The 19,162-nt window shown below is 41.3% G+C and overlaps 3 protein-coding genes across 3 annotated transcripts; 1 reads left to right on the top strand and 2 right to left on the bottom strand.

Annotated features, from left to right (window-relative positions):
* Nucleotides 1-3,051: 3,051 nt before the first annotated feature.
* On the top strand, nt 3,052-13,373 carry LOC115730439 (histidine kinase 2-like). The gene is given in 17 exon segments (XM_048286073.1): nt 3,052-3,972; nt 3,975-4,303; nt 5,093-5,377; nt 5,927-6,412; nt 7,550-7,825; nt 8,114-8,283; nt 8,364-8,576; nt 8,657-8,843; nt 9,053-9,104; nt 9,185-9,414; nt 9,525-9,623; nt 10,110-10,771; nt 11,311-11,814; nt 11,922-12,203; nt 12,244-12,327; nt 12,581-12,810; nt 12,921-13,373. Coding segments are annotated over 14 exon segments (3,798 nt in total). The 5' UTR covers nt 3,052-3,917; the 3' UTR covers nt 12,172-12,203; nt 12,244-12,327; nt 12,581-12,810; nt 12,921-13,373.
* A 184-nt stretch (nt 13,374-13,557) lies between these two features.
* On the bottom strand, nt 13,558-16,281 carry LOC115730440 (transmembrane protein 256 homolog). The gene is made up of 5 exons (XM_030661050.2): nt 16,060-16,281; nt 15,899-15,969; nt 15,695-15,775; nt 15,443-15,486; nt 13,558-13,990 (listed from the first exon to the last, which is right to left on the bottom strand). The coding sequence occupies exons 1-5, from the start codon at nt 16,097-16,099 to the stop codon at nt 13,891-13,893; spliced, it is 336 nt and encodes a 111-aa protein (XP_030516910.1). The 5' UTR covers nt 16,100-16,281; the 3' UTR covers nt 13,558-13,890.
* A 1,480-nt stretch (nt 16,282-17,761) lies between these two features.
* On the bottom strand, nt 17,762-18,506 carry LOC115747656 (F-box protein SNE). Its single transcript, XM_030683889.2, has one exon. It carries the CDS (start codon nt 18,485-18,487, stop codon nt 17,999-18,001), a length of 489 nt encoding a protein of 162 aa, XP_030539749.1. The 5' UTR covers nt 18,488-18,506; the 3' UTR covers nt 17,762-17,998.
* Between the last annotated feature and the right edge of the window lie 656 nt (nt 18,507-19,162).

Genomic DNA, 19,162 nt, shown 5'->3' on the forward strand with positions numbered 1-19,162 from the left:
TTGAGACAAGAGCTGCAGTTGGGATTTTTTTGGGTATCGGATCGAAAAATAAGATAGAGACTCAACAGTTCATTTGTTAAGGAAAGTAAATGACGAAAATGCCTTTAGTCAGAATCTTATTTGAGAAAACGAGGGCATTTTGAACTCTTGTTTGTAATTTTCTCTAAAACTTGGGTTCCCGAGAGAGTTGACCTTTTTTTTTTTTTTTTGGTCTTTTGTTTTTTGTGCTGATGGAATTTTCGAGAGGAAAGTGATTGACTCAAACCGGCAAGGTGAAGCCAACGTCCCAAGTACAAAAATATGTGCACGAGCCGACCGGTCCCTGATTCCAACATTCGATCTTGCCGAGAGCAAGAGGAGACCTGCTGCTCCATTTCGATCCGAGGATGCAGTCCCGCGCACCTTCAAAAGAAAAGTTTGATTTGACCATGCACCAATAATTTAATCTATTGACCAACGCGCATTATTTGATCTCGCACACAAGTCCCCTCTCTCCCCAATTTTTTTTTTCTAAATCTTTTTGTTACTTTTCCCCGTGATCGTATTTATACCCGTTATTGTTATTGTTGTTATTATTATGACGAGCGAGGTGAAGATATCGATCACAACGGTCGATAATGAACGAGGACAATTTCCTTGTGAGTGCATGGATGATAAGAAGTACGTAGTTTTCGTAGATTATCGAGTTTGCGCTGCGACTGGAGACCTCCCCCTTGCTTCGAAGCTCTCAATTTTTATATATATATATAGCATTGTTGCTAATTGGAGAATTAACGTATTTAATGCTTACTTAAGTTTGGCTGCTACGTGACGGAGACCGATCATTGCACTGCAATGCCGGCTTCATTATTTGATTAATGAGCAATTTTATTTTATTTCCTCGAAGCAGTCGGCATTGGACAGACTTTATATTTCCCCTTCCCTGTTTTTATGTTTTGGTAATTCTTGGCATGTTTTCAACATGGGGATTTCAAATCTTACGTATACCCTGTTGCTTTGCTTCGTTGATTATCTCCGAGGATAATCTTTTACGATATCATTTATAAAACGACGGATATGAATACATCTCTTTTGTCGCCTTCGACGAACTGTTGTACAAATGGTAGAGAAAGTTGTCAAAAAGTCCTGAACCGATTGCATTTTGTCAAGTCGGTCCTAAGCTTTTTAAATTTGTCAATTCAGTCCATTAGACTTACTTTGGCCGGCAGGTGTTGGAGAGGGCAAGGTCGGTCTCTCCCAACCACGACGAGGCTCGGAAGAAAGGAAAGAAAGAAAAGAGAAAAGGGAAAAAATAAAAATAATTTGATCGGCTATGATTGAATTGACACAAATACAAAAAGATTTAGAACCGAATTGGTACAAATGTAAAAATGCTTAGGACTGAACTGGCACAAAAAAAAAAATGCTTATGACCGAATTATCACAAATGCAAAAAGGGTTACGAATGAATTGACAAAAAATATAATAAGTTTAGGAATTTTCGACAGTTTTCCCCAAAACGATACGTGCACCTCTCGTCCATTAGATTGAGAAAAATATCACTACGTCACTTATAGATTTCGAAATTAATCGTTGCATTACTCAAGAACCGCACCCAATTGAGAATCTAACAGTTCCTCCCTCCCTCGTACTTCCCGCATGAGATTAGATTCCTTGCCATGCGCACGGAAGCTCCTCCATCGAAAAGCGATGCCGTTTTCGATGGTTATCAAGGAGGCGAGTGAAAATCAGCAAACGCCATAGGAGGCCAAATTGTCCCCGGTGCCCATCTGATTTACCAAAGCTAATTTTCTGCGATTCGTCTCTTGGAAGAACGGAGAGGCAACAAAAAAAGGGACGTGGTGGTGGTGGTCAAAACTAATCATGGGCATTGATTAGGGCAAAGGCTAATGTAATCACGCTATTAGTAATTTAATCTCATAATTAGGCCCTAATCAAATCTCCCTCCGTGATATTTTAACTCTCGGTGCGTAATGGTATATAGCCGACAGTATACTTTCATTTGCGTAACGAGGACCCCAGAACAGAAAAGGGGCAAAAAAAGAAGACTCGACAATCTCACGCGCATTTTTAGCAAAATCGGCAATCCTTGTCCACAGCGCCTCGCATGATGATGTCCGGATCGTATTTTCTTTCCTCAGGACTAATTTCGTCGAATTTCATAACCATTTTCTATCGTAACCACAAAATTCGAGAATTTCCGGGAGATATTTTCGATTCACGTATCATGGGGGTGGCAAAGCGTTTAATTCCGACAATCGAAATTCGAGGTGTTCCGGTCCGCGTGGCGTAGCTACCATCGCCGACGAACGATTGAGGTATTTTACCGTATTATCGTTTAATTATTGAGTGTTGCCTTTAGCATGTTACGAATTTCATGGATAAATTACCTTTTATTTGGGTAAATTACAAGGCGTAAGGTGAAATTATTACGCGCAATTAACCATACTGTAATTTTCAGGTAAATTGCAATGAAATGAAAAACACTCTATGGCTAAAAAAAAAAAGTTGTTTAAAGGGGGAAAAAAACTCATTAGGCTGTAGAAGTACTCGTTTTTGGTATATGGACATATAAGGATGCCTTTATTTCTCGAAAAATAATGATTTGAAAAGTATCTTTTTAAAAATAATTGCTTATATCATCTAATCTAATTAATTGATGAAAAATATTTTCATCGTCCGCAAAAATGCTTAGATATAAATTGTTATCGATAATAGTAAATCATCGACTTATTATTTTTAACGATATAAATGATTATTTAATATATATATTCAATCACTTATGTTTCTCGAAATAAATGGAACCTAGAAATGAACTGAGCCGACATCACTGCCGTTCGAGAATTATTATTCACGGTCCTTGTCGTCTTTCAATATGTTTGGAAAAGAAGAATTAACGCTTCAACCTCAGAAGATTTTGAGTTTTGGCTAGTTCCCTCCACATGGACAGGACACCATATTGTACAGGCAAAGACTTGGGCTCCACTCGGAGCTTCTCTGACCTTCCCTCTCTCTCTCTCTCTAAAAAGTCCGTGTTCCTGCTGCACAGCAGAGAGAGGACAAATGCCTTCTCTTGAAAATGCCGAACGGGGTGGGGCAGTCCCCTTCCACCTACACCAAAAGCAAAAGAGACCAAGGAAAACAAAGGAGAAGCTATGTATAAACAGAGATAGACCAGTAAAGATAGTGCGGTAAATATAAAGTCCTTCTCCTTGGCGTAATTCTTGATATTTGGCATAGCTTGTTTGCTTTTGCCTAACCCTTCATTGTCCACTTGATGATGAGGCAATGATGTGGTGCACCCAACTTCCAATATCCATGCGAGACGCCACCACAGAGAGGAGAGAAGAGAGAGAAGAGAGACATAGACAGAGAGCTTTGGCCGGTTCTGATCATTAAGCCCGATTGGGCATTCTGCGATTCAAGTGGGGCTCAAGGATTTGAGTTACCTTTGGGGAAAAAAAATTTTGCAAGCTTGATGCTTCTTTTGGCGATACAGGGCTAGGAGAGGAGGAAAGAGCACGTACTGAGAAAAAGGGCCGAAGTTTTTCTTACCTCATTAATGATTCTCTCACAGGTTTGCAAGCCACAACAACAGCTGGTTTTTTGGGTACAGCTAGTTGTTTTGGAATGATTATCTCCAACTTTATCTTCTCCAAAAGAGGTGTGCTCTTGATGACCTTTCGGGCTCCTCAGGGCATGGACTCAGAAATTTAGAACAGAACGAGAAATTACACACCAGGAGGAGATCAAGAAAAGGCAAGAACCTGCTGCTTTGTTTGCTGCTATAGCGTATTAGCTAGAGCGTGGAAGACGTCGGGTTGTTTCTCAAGAATCCCAAAGCATTGAAATCTTGTCCGGGTCAAGCCGCGGAGTTTTCTGGGTCATGTTATCTATCGGTTGAGCTCTGGCTATCGATGAGTTTGTCACCTTTAGTTGGGTTTGTTCTTAGGCTATCAGGTCTCTTTGTCGAAGGCCTATGGTAAAGATGCATCCTAATGGCAAGCTTGCCGGATCTAACGGCAAGCTGCAAGCGAGTTTCAACTTGAATAAAGTGAACGAGCCCATCAAAGGTCCCAATTGTATGGAAATATGGAGGAGAAAGCTCATCTTCTTTTTTGTTCTGCTTATGGTCGCCTCTGGGGTTGTTTGGTTTTTCTTGGCTATCGGTGAGAGTTCTTTGGTGGGGAAGGCGAAGTCCCCTGAACTGAGGGAGGAAAAAGCTCGAATCTTTGTCCAGCATTTCAATGTCAGCAAGAACCAACTCCATTCTTTAGCTTCTCTGCTCGGCGACTCCAAACAGGTGATGTTTTGCTCTGTCCTCGTTCTTAAGATTTTCAGTATCCCTGCTTTCGCCGCATCTCAGTATTGTGGCCATTTTTTGCAATCGTTGTTGAAATCTCTTCTCCTTTGCGTGGAGGAAAGGTTTAATATTACGAAGGACACAGTAGTAGGACTTCTTTGTTTGTTGAAATTTTTGTTTCATCCGGCGCGTACTTTTCAAACTTGATTGATGCGGAGATGATATCAAGTAGTAAGAGTTGTAGGATGAAAATCTTGTCTCTTTAATTGTTTTGGACTTTTAAGTTCGTTGAGTCGAAGCTGGTTTTTGCCCCAGCTGTCTTCTGATAATCTGCACCTCGACTCAGCTGGAATTTCATAGAACATCCCTGTTTTATTACTTTGTCGGAAGGAAATTCATTGGATTTTGGGAAGAATTCTGAGGAAGGGCACGAGAGGAACCAACCCATGTAGCTTAGCTTTAGTGTTCGTGGTACCACCAGAAACGTTGCTACCTGCAAAAATCTGTATTTTTCTGGAGATTTTGTTTTGGATGTTCATGTTCCTCATTTAGTGAATGAAGGATAGAAAGGCTTAGGATGTGGCTGAGAAATGCTAGCCCTCAGTTGCATCAGCGTTTTTTTTGCCTCTGTTCACCTCCTATGATAGTGGACTGTGTCCTGGTTGCTGTGGGCCTTTTGCATCGTTATTTGTGTTCACTGCGTTTCACTAAGAGGAAACGGTGAAAATCGGATTCTTCATCTTTGAAATGGCTTTGACTGAAGTACTCTGTTTGGTTTATCTATTTCAGGTAGCATATGTTCAATGTTCCAAATTACTCAAAGAAACGGGAAAGGAGATGACATTCATAAATGGTTGTGCCTGCTCTTTAAAAGTCGTTTGCTCAGAATATCTGCATCTTCTGAAGCAGCAAGTATTGGATGGGGAAGATGCTGAACTTGAGGACCACTGCCCAGTTCAACCTGAGAACCTCTCTTGGGAGGATCACCTGTCAATGCTACAGGAAAAATCAATTGCAACTGCTTCGCTATCGGAAATTTCATTCCGATCAGTCGATAATCCTAATGTTCTAGAGGTACAGTGCGCCAAGTAGCAATCGACTATGTGTAGAAGTGACTAGATATGAAGATGGAGTTGTATATATATATACACACTTGTCTTCTGTAGTTTCTGTCATATTTTTGTACATGTAATGCTTATATCTCTGATATTCTTGTCATTTTTGGTAGCTAGGAGTTCCACCTGAGATAGCATCCTTCTGTAGTGACTATAAGAAGCTATAAGGATATCTGATGGATAGATTAGGCAACTCTAGTGGAAAGAAACGGTAACCCCCACAGAAGCATCCCCTTTTTATCTGCTTGCCATGCTATCATTTCCTTTGTTGAATGTTAGCATTTTGTAGAGATCATCTGTGTATTAGACATTTCATTATCTGCATAGTTCTGCATCACTCTCCTGCCTTTACTTGATATGACATATCAGTTAAAATACATTGCTTGTTGAAGCATGTCTTCTGATGTTACCTTAAAAACTAACCTCTTGTTTTACCGAATTTCTAAGTAATTAACTACAATATATCATTTTTACAGTTAAAAGCCTTCTTTCCTTTGTTCATGGCCAGGACATATCACAGGCAAGGCACAAGGGAAATCATGCAGGAGATAGTTGCAGGACTAGGTCCTTTGGTTTAGTAAAAGGATGCTGGTGGGTCATTGTTGTGATGATGCTGATGTGCAAGATGTGTGGTTTTTCTTTGAGGGTTTGGAGGGACCAAACGCAGAAAACAGTTAAGCCAATGCCAGTGAGTCAGCTGCTGCTTCAGCAGAGGCAGCAACAGCAAAACCATAGTTCCTCCAAAAGTGCTGGGAGGTGGCGGAAGAAACTTTTGATTGTGTTTGTCCTACTTGGAGTAATAACGTCCTTTTGGTTGTTTTGGCATTTGTATGCAAAAAACATTTTGAGGAGAGAAGAGACCCTGGCCAACATGTGTGATGAGCGAGCCAGGATGCTGCAAGATCAGTTTAATGTCAGCATGAACCATGTTCATGCCTTGGCTATTCTCGTTTCCACGTTTCACCATGGAAAACAACCTTCAGCTATAGATCAGGTGACATTTCTCTATACCCCTTCTTAATTGATGTTCGTGCTAAATTTTTATGGCTTCAGGGGTTCTATCTTGACAGTGAAATGTTCATGTCTTGCTTCATGAACTCTTGGATCACCACATAGATCAGGCGACAGTTAGACTAGGTTATTTTCAAATGTTGAAACTATGAAGTTTGCTGGAATTTGTTCCCCATGTTAGCGATTTCAGGGTGGATTAAAAATTAACTGACATCCAAGCATTTTAAGGTGTTAGATAACAGGGAGTAGATTTCGCTCGAAAATTTTGACTGCGAACTAAATTGAGCCTAAGAACAATGGCTATATAGCTGCCACTTGTGGTGAATGGTTCTGCAAAGAACAATCATGACTGATCAAGGTGGTGATAGTTATATGTGAGTACATATTTGGTGGTCTCAATTAAGCAATAAATTGAGAATAAAATAGAAGAACAATAATGGGGTGTCGAGCTGTACTGGTTACTGATCTTGAGATTCTGCCCCTTAATATAAGTCAGTATTGGATGGGCCATAAGCTATGGTAGATGGGAGTTTGTTATCAGCAGCCCCAATCATGTTTACATGCATATGTACAATATTGAGAATAAGGTATTCGATATTTTTTGTTCCTTTTTTAGACTAGCGTCTTTCTGTTGAGTAGAAAAACATATTTTCAGCCTTCAGGAGAGTGTAGAGAAAAGCTTGTGCGCTGTTAATTTCTACAACATTTATTGTACAGAAAATTTGTGCTAAAAAGCGGTTCTTGAGCTCTGCTAGGGAAAGGGTGAACCCTGCACCTTTGAACTTGTGAAATTGCTTAAATCCCACAAGGACGCTGCAGAGCCAAAGTTCAAGCAGTGATGCCTTGGTTATTTATGCCTTATCTCCTCAATCACGCATATGCTTCCTTCAAGCTGATACCTTCTACCCATGCCATGACCATCCAAATAGAATTTGACAGGTGGATAATTGGTTGGTATTGCGGGAACTAACTTATCTTGTAAAGATATTGTGAGAACCAATAATAGCTTTTTGAGCTTAGTTGCTGCATGACATGCTGGTGCAGCAAACTTTTCATTCGTCCTTTGAAAATATGATGGAGAAAACTCCGAGATCGATATTCGTTCATCTTTATCTTGCAGAAAACTTTTGGAGAATACACAGAAAGAACAGCTTTTGAGAGACCACTTACTAGTGGTGTTGCGTATGCTTTAAAAGTACCTCACTCAGAGAGGGAGCAATTCGAGAAGCAACATGGGTGGACAATAAAGAAAATGGAATCTGTCGATCAGACACTTGTACAGGACTACATACTGGATAGGCTGGACCCGGCACCTATTCAAGCTGAGTACGCACCTGTTGTATTTTCTCAAGAAACTGTCTCTCACATAGTCTCCATTGACATGATGTCTGGAAAGGTGGGTCGAGTAAGACTAATGTGTTTTATTGCTTTCCTCATCTTTTTATCTTTAATGAGCAACTTGCTCTAACTTTTGATGTTGCATGTTATTGTCCTTGACTACTGATGATGTCCTGATGAGTATATTTACTTAGCAGGAGTGTTTGAAACATTAAATTGTGTTAGTAGTTAGTAGAAAACATGCTAATACACACTAACTGCACTTGTAACTTCAGGGGAATCCCATCAAGTTTGGTAACTTGTTGGACTATTCTTGTATAACACGTTGCTTTTGCTGCAAATACAGGAAGATCAGGAGAATATATTGCGGGCTAGGGCATCTGGGAAGGGAGTACTGACTTCTCCCTTCAAGCTTCTGAAGTCGAATCACCTTGGTGTTGTACTAACTTTTGCTGTATATGATAGAGAACTCCCTGCTGATTCTACAGTTGAGCAACGTATTGAAGCAACAGTGGGGTAGGTGTGACTTGATGGTTTGGTAAATTTGTTCTTTTGATGCAAGTAAATGCATTAAGGCTATGTTTTCCATCTCTTAGCTATTTGGGCGCATCTTATGATGTACCCTCCCTCGTTGAGAAGCTTCTGCACCAGTTGGCTAGCAAGCAAACGATTGTTGTAAATGTCTACGACACAACCAATGAATCTGCACCAATCAATATGTATGGTGCTGACGTTATTGACACTGGACTTGTGCACGTTAGTAACCTTGATTTTGGGGATCCACTTCGGAGACACGAGATGCAGTGCAGGTACATCTCTTTACTAAATAAGTGTTCATATTGCCGCATACTTGGGGCATCACATGGTTACAAGGGCTGTTAGTGTGTAGGTTCAAGCAGAGACGTCCTTTGCCGTGGACTGCAATAAATGCATCAGTGGGAGTGCTGGTCATCACGTTGCTTGTCGGCCATATCTTTCATGCAGCTATTAATCGAATTGCTAAGGTGGAGGAGGACTATCAAAAGATGATGGAGCTGAAAAGTCGTGCCGAGGCTGCAGATGTGGCAAAATCTCAGGTGCACTTTGTTTCTGTTTCTCTAAATTGACCATTTCTAAGTTCTTCTTGTTTTTCCTCAACATGCGTATCTATTTATTAATAGAAATCTACTTTCTCACCAAAAATGTGGGTGGCATCTTCGAATGATTTCTCTTATACTGTAACATAGGTACTGCTATGATAAGTACCCTGTACTGAGTTTCCTCTTTTCTGTTTTTCTCGCTGCAGTTTCTTGCGACTGTTTCCCACGAGATTAGAACTCCTATGAATGGTGTTTTAGGTAAGTAAAAGTTCTTTGGAAATACAATCCAATTGCTGATCTGACTGAAACATTGACAATGGGCTAAAATAATGTTCCAGGCATGCTGCAAATGCTTATGGATACAAATCTCGATGCAAATCAACAGGATTTTGCCCAAACTGCTCATGAATGTGGAAAAGATTTGATATCTTTGATCAGTGAGGTTCTTGATCAGGCCAAGATTGAATCTGGACGTCTCGAGCTAGAAGAAGTGCCTTTTGATCTTCGTTCTGTTCTCGATAACGTGCTGTCACTTTTTTCAAGCAGATCTAATGATAAAGGAATTGAGGTAAGCACCCAGTCATTTTCCTTTTCCAATGAATCATCTGTAGCTGTTTCATGCAAAATCTTACAGGAGCTTGGTTTGTCTCTTGTGATGGTTCTGTTGGGTGAGGGAAGGTGGCTGTCTATGTCTCTGATCGGGTGCCGGAAATTGTAATTGGTGACCCTGGTCGATTCCGGCAGATAATTACAAATCTTGTGGGGAACTCAATCAAGGTCATTGTTACTTCATTTTCTGTCTATTTTCTCTCATGCAGTTTTTTTCACAAATATTCTTGGTATTCAGAAAGTCAGTCATTAGTTTGACTGTTTGTTAAAATGACCTTACGTCTAAGCACAAAAAAGTAGCACCGGATCTCCAAATATTTCAAAGAATGTTTTTCTTGTGCTTATGTTTCTCTTCCGTCCTTTGATTTCCAAATTTTCTTGGAGAAAAGTCACGTGCATAATGGATATACCAGTGAAAAGTAGACCTTGCTGCACATGTTTGGACGGTCAATCAGCTCATCAGATTATCTTTTGCTTCTTCTGTGTCCTTTCAACTCTTTTCTTTGTTCGACCAAAAAAAAAAAGAAGCTTTTTTCTTTGAAGTAAAGAGCAATTTATTCTTGCTGTCTAATTGTTTGCTGTGTTATCTGTGATCTTTCGGTAACATCAACTGTAAGACAATTCCATTATTTTTATGTCTTCATTTGACTGCAGTTTACACATGAGGGGCACATATTTGTCTCAGTTCATCTGGCAGAAGAAGGATGCAGTCAGCATGATTTTAGAGATGCAGAGATGAGACTAAGTTCAAACTTAGTTGAAGATACATCAGACAAAACTTTTAATACATTGAGTGGGTTTCGAGTGGTTGACAGAAGGAAAAGCTGGGAGCGCTTTAAGAAGTTAAATCGCCCCGATCAAATTGATGTGAATAAATCAGTTGACATTCTGGTTACTGTTGAGGATACAGGTGTTGGAATTGCCAGAGATGCACAAAGCCGCATATTCACACCTTTTGTGCAGGCTGATAGCTCCACATCACGCACATATGGCGGCACTGGAATTGGCTTGAGTATCAGCAAATGTCTGGTGGATCTAATGCATGGGGAGATCGGGTTTGTAAGCGAACCTGGCACTGGAAGTACATTTGCCTTTACTGTCCCTTTTGCAAAATGTGAAATGAACTGTTTTGATAAGTGGCAAAATTACGATCCGATCATATCAGAGTTCCAAGGATTGAGAGCCTTGGTGATAGATAAAAGAAGCATCCGAGCTGAGGTCACAAGATACCATCTTGAGAGACTAAGAATATCAGTGGCTATCGCTTGCAGTTTGATGTCAGCCTGTACTTACCTATCCAACTCTTCTAGCCCAAGGTAGATCCACTTGCCACCATAGTGACAAAAATAAAGCTAGTTTACTGTTTTGATTCTAAATATGTAAAAAAGCCGAAAAAGATTCACACTGCACAGTTATCTATGATCAGACCTTTGTACTTTGCTCTAGAACAATGATCTAACCATAGGTTGTAATAGAGATGTCTCATATTTACTTCGGTGATTCCATAGTAGTATAATGTAGCATCTATATAATCCGCATGTTGCCTGGGACTTCTAAAGCTGTTTTGATCTCAGCAAATGTCACCTACAAAAATTGAGAAATGTATCCGTGATTGTTGAATGATAAATCTGGTCAGATCTTTTATCAACCCATTATTTAGTTGTTCTCTCTCTCTCTCTCTCTCTCACTGCTGCACGTGTATCATTGCGTATCTTTTCTTCTATGAGGAAATGATTGGACCCCAATCATAATACTCTACCATGGCTGAAAGGGAGATTCATATTGAAGAGTTATGTTGCTTCAGACAAATTGAAAGTCCCTTCGTGTAACAATTTCTTGATTGTTTTTCCTGCAGGGAACAATCAGATTTTGACATGGTTCTCATTGACAAAGATGTATGGGACATGCAAACAGGCTTAGAATTCAACATTGCGCGTTGGAAACACAGGCAAAATGGCAACAATGGAGTGTCCATACGTCCCAAGATTTTTCTTCTAGCTACATCCAAAATTCCAATTGAACGCAGCAAGCTCAAATTAGCCAACCTGGTAGATAACGTGCTGATAAAGCCTCTCAGATTGAGTGTCATGATTTCCTTTTTCCGGGAGGCCCTTGGTCATGGTAAGAAGAGGCTATCTGATAGGAGAAAAGTATCGAGTCTTGGCATTTTGCTGAAAGGAAGAAGAATCTTGGTTGTGGACGACAACTTGGTAAACAGAAGAGTAGCAGAGGGTGCTTTAAAGAAATGTGGTGCCATTGTTACTTGTGTTGGGAGTGGTAATGATGCTTTAGCCATGCTTCGGCCACCCCATGACTTCGCCGCTTGCTTCATGGACTTGCAAATGCCTGAGATGGACGGGTAAAAAATCTACTCTTTTGTTATTTATGCTGAACGATATTTTGCAATTAAATTATTTTTTTGTTGTATATTTGGTGAGCGTTTGGTAGTTTCTTCTAATGTTGCAGGTTTGAGGCAACACGGCAAATTCGTAACCTCGAGATGGAGTTTAATGCTAAGATTGCATCTGGGGAAGCGTCTTCCGACGCATTTCATAGTGCGGTACATTGGCATACTCCTATATTGGCCATGACGGCAGACGTAATTCCGGCTACACACGAGAAATGCCTCAAGTGTGGAATGGATGATTACGTTTCAAAGCCTTTTGAAGAAGAGCAGCTTTATTCAGCCGTAGCACGGTTCTTTGAGTCTGGCTGAGAGATAATGATATGACGGCAGCACATCTACTGTCAAAAGTTCTGCGCCAGCGGCTGATTACTTTACCCAACTTCAACAGGGCTGTCCTTTTGGGGCGGGGCCATCAAATGGCTGTCACGATGGTCGTCTTTCCTAGTGGCGTTCTTGGAATTCCAGGTATGGTATACTTCAGCTTTGCTCTAATATGTCTAGATGAAAGATGGGAACTTTTTATACATAACAAGGAGCTTTTTAAACCTAACATAATCTTGTTTCTGCCGTGCACCAAAGCATTGCACGCAGTCTTGACTTATGATATTCGACTTTGTGTCGGGTTATCAGATCATCTAACAATTCAAGCAATGTGTTCAGAATTGTCCAAATTCAGAACTATTGGTTTGACTCATCTGATTAACGTATGTTACTGCAGGAGCTTTGAGCTTGTTGCCCTGACTGATGGTCTCAAATTTTTTATTCTGGGGAGCAATATACTGGTGTCGTGGCGCATCCGGATGATTTGTTATTGGATTAATTCCTTTCTCAGAATAGATTCATCGAAAGGGCGTGTGGCTTGGGGATTGTTCAGAGTCCCATCTAGCCTGGTTGCAGAGTCAAACTCCGCTCGGCAGATCTGACCACTATACTGCAGCTAAAAGTGAGGTAATTGCCTGGTGTCTGGGAGCATTCGTATTAACAACGCACAGAGCGGTTGATCAAGCAATCAGTTTGATAGTATTTAGTTCCTACCAAATTTCCTCTCTTTACTGCAGCTTCGAGGAAGATGGATGCCATTATTTTTCACCCTTGGAAGTCGTATTTGCCCATCTGAGATCATCGTGCTCCCTCAAGTTATTGAAATCGATTGCTCGGGCATGTTCAGAAGGAGGGACTTGAGTTCCTTATTCTTTTCCTCTCGCCAGTGAACCGTCTCTCCAATGCTCAATAAGGGATTGTATTCTCTCGGACACTGAAGCAGGCTTGAAGTGCAAATTAAAATTGTCAAGTGTTTGTTCTACCGCGGTGGAAGAATATAGCTAGTTTTTGTTTCCTTCTGTAAGTGTTGGTCCCTGTTCCAGCAAAAAATGCCTCAGTTGAAATTGTCCAATCTGTAGTAACATTGTCATAAACACAATCCCACTCTCAATGTTATGTATGGAGATCATAATGTGGAGATTACTGTGGTTCTATTATCCCCACAGAGACAATGATGTGTGACTTGGGATATAGATGGACATCCCAAAACAGTTCTCGCTAGGAGTTCTATTACATTTCGTCCATACCATGTTCGAATCAATCAATATTCAAAGCATCAGGCCTTCTGAAAAGAATGAAGTCCCTATTTTCTCAGGTTGGCTATAGAAGTACATGAGAAGGCGATATCTTCTCTACTATGCAGAAACGGCCCTGGTACAACTTCACTAGCGTTGCATTTTTGTCACAGGAACTAGAGAATCCTTCACTGTCATATACACCCAGTTAAAACCATGGATAATGTATTACAACATTTGAATTGCACCGGACCAACTTATCAAGGAGTATGGTATTTTCTTGGGTTTCTTAAACAACAGACATAAACCACTGTCTCAGCTTAGACATAATAACAGAGAAACCCAACGAAATTTCAGCAGCAGAGTGAACACAGATTTCCAATTAAATTAAACCTGAAGCAGGGCACATCCGATTTTTTGAGATCTCGATCACCATACATTTTAGCTACAGATCTTGGGTTCCTTCAGATCCTTAAAATAGCAAGCTTGCCCAAGCGGCAATGAACGCGAAACCTCCAATGGGTGCCAACATGGAGTATTTTCTGTCCTCATACAATGCAGCTGTGTAGCACCTAAATTATTTTTGCAGTTAGTGAGGAAGTATAGATGATATGCAGATTCGACAAATTGAGCATATGGAATAGTCAGTGATCATCAAAACAAGAAATTGCAGCTAGCAGCAAATGCATGACCGTAAAGTACGAGACAATAGCAAATCCGTACCAACTAGGGAAGGCATGAACAGATATATCTATCTCCTACAATGCCAAAAGCTAAAAAAGTGTAATTCAATGCGCCGTTGCCAATTTCTGTGAAACTTCATTTATACAAGGAATCATTGCTAATAAGTGTTGGTACAAACTTCATTATACTAAGTTAATTGCCAAACAAACCCTAGTCATTACCATATTCAATTTGCTGCATGTGAACTGTACATACTCACAGGTACAACACAACCATCGCAAGTCCCGCACCATGATAGAGGGAGCTCATGATGTGAAATATTAGTGCAGAACCATCCCACTTTCCCGAGGATCATTACAAGAGGGGAAGCTCAAAGGGGAAGCTTTAATGCTTGCTAAGAGAAAACAAAATGGAAAAGCTCTGAAAGCCCTGACGCTTTTGCTGAGGCTTCTTTCACAAAGATGCAAAGATGTTTGACGCCCACAAGTAGGTCTCAAAGTTTACACCAACTCTCTCTCTCTCTCTCTCAGCAGCGACAGTGGTGAAGCAGCAAGAAAAAAGACCAAAAAGTCCATTTGGTGGTAACGGAATCACTTAAAACCACTTCAGAAGTTTTATGCAGAAACAAAAAGGCATTTCTCGTTTTCAGTGAAGATTATTGTAGAAAACATCCACCAAGTCACTTTTGTATTGTACTGAGAAGTGAGAAGGCAGTGGAATTTCAAGAAAAATTAATCACAATTGTTTATGTCGACAAAACTAGAAGGAAATATGAAACCTAGAACAAGAAGCATAGGAAGTCTTCCAATCCAATAGGTGGATTTGGAAATTATGAATGGGTGATGTAGTCGACTCAAGTCAAGTTGGCAAGCAGAGATAATTCTCCTAGAACCACTGGTAGACTCTGCATAGTAGTTGCTTTTAAACTAAACCTGCACAAGGTGCGAACACCATATGCTAGCACACAAAGCAAGTTGTGGTTCCCTGCAAAGCAAGGAATAAGTAGGTCTCACAAGATCCTCGTCACCCACCATGCTAGAGAAAAACTCAAATTAAAACGTCTCATTTTGTTCCTCCAAACTTCAAAGCATTAACTTTCACTATCCAGGTACTTGCCTTTCTGGCTCTAAGTCCTTAGAAATTGGATGCCAAGTGCTGTCTAAGAATCTAACAGAGGAAACCAAACTCCATGATGTCCTATATGCTAAAAATGCAATCCTAGCGTGACATTCCTACGGGAAACAATCTCCAATCAGAAATTATATGGTTTGCAGGCACAAAGGAATTCATCGTATAAATACAGCATATGGGTGAAGCAACATAAAGGGGCTGAGACTTACGATCCGGAGAACAAAATAATTCCAGCAGTCAAGAGCCCTCCGAACTGAAACAGGAAACGAGGTTAACCAACTTATTAGAACTGCACAACCACTTCCACAAAAGAGTAACCAACTAAACCGAACCGCCTTTCATTAACATTTCATAACATTTCTCCCATGACAACCCAGCATAACCTTAGTCCCTCCAAAGATCACCAATAGAAACTCTCAATTCCAAGAACAAACAGTGCTGAAGGAGAAAGATGTACTCACGAGCTGGGGATGTTTGGTGAAAGGGGCAGTGACAAGTGCAGCTGTGTGAACCAGATGGTACAAAGAGGCCGTTTGCCATACCTTCACATGATTTTCAAATCGGAAAAAATCCAGCAAAAAACAGAAGAAACCCATTCAGTCCAAACAAAATCAGACCCTCAAATGAAAGAATCGAAAGCAAGCACGCTGTCTGTGGAGACGCACCTCCTTGTAAGAGGGATTTTGGGGTCTGAAGACATGGGCACCATACGTCCCCAATCCAAGAGCCGCTACTCCTGCTCATTTCAATCAAAGAGATGATTTTTCTCGAACAGTTGGATGATAAAATTTGTCACAGAGAGAGAGAGAGAGAAATAGAGAGGGACCAGAGACGGCAGCGACTTTGTGCCAAGTGAGAGCGTTCATGTCTCTTCACAGTCTTCGCGTCGTCTGAGCCCTTTTGACTTCCCGGAAAACTTCTGCAGATATATTTACGAAGCAACGCTTGCTCCTTCCAGCTGCTACGACAGCGCAAGGAAGGGATCGGAGCGATTACTAGTCAGCTCTTTCTTCATCCGTCAGCCAACTGTTTGTTAAAATGCCCGCGTCTGTCACAACAACAATAAAACTGACTCTCGAAGCGCAGGTCCCAACAAAAAGCTAGCGTCTTTTTGTCCATGGGCCTGCGCGAGCTGCGCCAGACTCCACTGATCCCATTAAGCTTCTCACCAGGGCAAATCACGATCCAATTTCTTTGGCCCAGACATGGAAAATAACGATCCAACATGCGAACAAAAAGCTTTCATGCTGGAGATCAAGGACCATCCGCATAAAGGTCAGCTGATTGTTTGCAGAAGCCAAAACTTTGGTGTTTGAAGGGCAAATGTACACAGTTCATATAGATTTATGACTGATCTACACGGTTCATGAGATATTACTCTACTAAAATTAAGTTTGCCCATATCGGAAGTGATGGGAGCAACAGTAAGTAAGACACGATTCACTTTGTCCGAGCACCGCCAATAAGTCCTTTTATCACAATGTTGTCGAATGGATAATTTCCTCCGACTTATTTGGCTTCTTCGTCGAAAGGGTTACTTCGAGTTATTTTGTTTTACTTATCTCAACAAAGCGACATGACAATACTTGCACCCGATTGAGAGGTTCGATTGATTAATAATAGCAAAACACGGCTGGATAGTCCATTGCCACGAGGCGCCTCTCTCTTTCGGGTACAAATGCTTCTGCTTCTATTTCTCGAAAAATCGTTCTCCAGATACCGTAACTAGTCGTAGCAATACCCATTTCTTTCTTAATCCGATATAGATTTTACTCGTTGACTTTTAGTTGGGAAAATTGTTGGGCCGGCTTAAATAAACTCTCACTATTTAGTGACCGAACCAACTTAAATTAACATGAAATCACTATTATAATGTGTTTACGTGTTAGGATACGCAACCATGCATCGTCGAAAGTGAGTGCTTAGGCAGAGATTTCCTACTCTCTCGTATCGAAATCCAAGTAAAGGAGAATATTCACCAACAAAAATAGTACAAATCGGTGGCCCAGTGGCCACCTAAGCAACCGAGCTTGAATTAGCTATAATAAGAAAATAAATCCTTCAATCGTAATTCATAAGCTTAAGACCCGATGAATTCAACAATAAAGCTACCCAAAATTTGAAGAGCGTTATACTAGAATGTCTGCCACTAAAGTTGTAAATGGAAAACCTTCTACAATCGCATAAGTAAATTTCATTATATTACTCGAATTTCAAAACATAAAACTTAATGTTTCCCGTTAGTAAATTCGGCTACTCTATTATATATCTAAGTCAAACCACCCATTTATTTCGCATTTTTGATGTTTCACTTTCACCCTTACTATGTATAATAGCTGTTTATCAAGTAATTAACCTCTTTCTTTCTATGTATATACAGCTATCATTTCATTTCATTTTGCGCGAGTATGGCTGCGATTTAGGGATGCGATGATAACCATATAAGTTACGTGTAATGATTCCCATCTTATCGACGTCGTTAATTGGATTTAGCAAATAAAATGTATCATCTCAAAAGTAACATAAAACAAATAATGCAATAATGCTCGGACAAATTAATGATCATCATATAAATAAGGGGATATAACATTTATTTCTAATATAATAAACAAAAGAATTTATAATGGATATAGACTGGCGGGTCGCTTCACTAACTTCTCCTTCTCTTCTACGCTCAAGCTTTAACCTTTTTTTTTTTTTTTTGCCCTAAGGAAAAGGTCAAAAAACTAAGAAAAGTGGAAAAACGATGTAATGTTTCTCTCTCATCAGACGTTCACGGGCTTGCAGAGGAACATCAGCGACGAGGGCGCGGTCGCGGACCCGTCGCCAAATCTTCCACCGCCACTGCTCCCGCTCCCGAGCCTCTCGTAGTAATCCACGCAGAACAGCGAGAGCGACAGCTGCAGCTCCTCCCGGGACCGGACCCGCCACGGGAGCTCGGCGCTGCGGGACGGCCCGAGGCGGCCGAGGACGGGGCGGATGCAGACCATGTAGAGGCGGCGGTGGCCGCCGAGGGCGGAGACGACGGGGCGGACGGAGGAGGGAGGGGGAGGGGAGAGGTGGCGGAAGCAGAGGTGCTCCCAGACGGAGTCGGTGCGGGCGAGGGCGGACCAGAGGCGGCAGACGCAGGCGGCGAGGCAGAGGGAGCGGCCGTCGAGGCGCTTGAGGATCTCGGCGAGGACGTCGACGTGGTCGTTGATGCAGAACTTGGGTCTCTTCTCTTTGCAGTGGTAGTGGTGGTGGTGGTGCACCATCTTTCAGCTCAGCTCAGAGAGAGAGAGAAGAGGGTTTGAGGGGGTTTATATAACATGGGGGTGCGTCAAAAGGACGTTGATCACCTGTGAGGAAAAGAATAGCGTGGAGTTTACGGGATTTGACTTCACAAGAGAGAGAGAGAGAGATGGAGAGAGAGAGAGAGAGAGAGAGAGAGAGAGAGAGAGAATCGAGGGGAAGAAGAGAAGAGGCCAAGAGGAAAAGTTAGAAGATGAAGAACTGGAATCAATGCAATGCAGAAAGTTTACGTTTTCTTCTCCTGCTTTGCCTGTGGGTTTGCAATGAGAGATGAATGGAAATTGTCCGAGAGTTTTTGTTGGGTTGTGGGTTTTGCAAACTTCAAGAAATTGGGGGCCGTTGTGAAATCACTGACTTTCGAGACCATCCATCATCAGTAGCTCTCTCTCTCTCTCTCTCTCTCTTCCCTCTCCTTTTTCGCTTGGGATGAAGGGAAGGGTTTTGTCTGCAACTGCAACTCTTTTTCCTCCCTTCTTTCCACTTCGCTGTGCATGGAAGGGAAAGAGTTTTTAGCAGGTGTGACCGTTCACGGGGGCGAAGTAACTATTGGCCAAGCTCCTACTCCGATTCTTCTTTTTTTTGGAAAATAGGGTTCCGGACTAAACTTTCCAACGTCTTATCACATTTAAAAAGTGCCA

This window comes from Rhodamnia argentea, chromosome 10 (genome assembly GCF_020921035.1).
Source record: "Rhodamnia argentea isolate NSW1041297 chromosome 10, ASM2092103v1, whole genome shotgun sequence".
NCBI classification, from domain to species: Eukaryota; Viridiplantae; Streptophyta; class Magnoliopsida; order Myrtales; family Myrtaceae; genus Rhodamnia; species Rhodamnia argentea.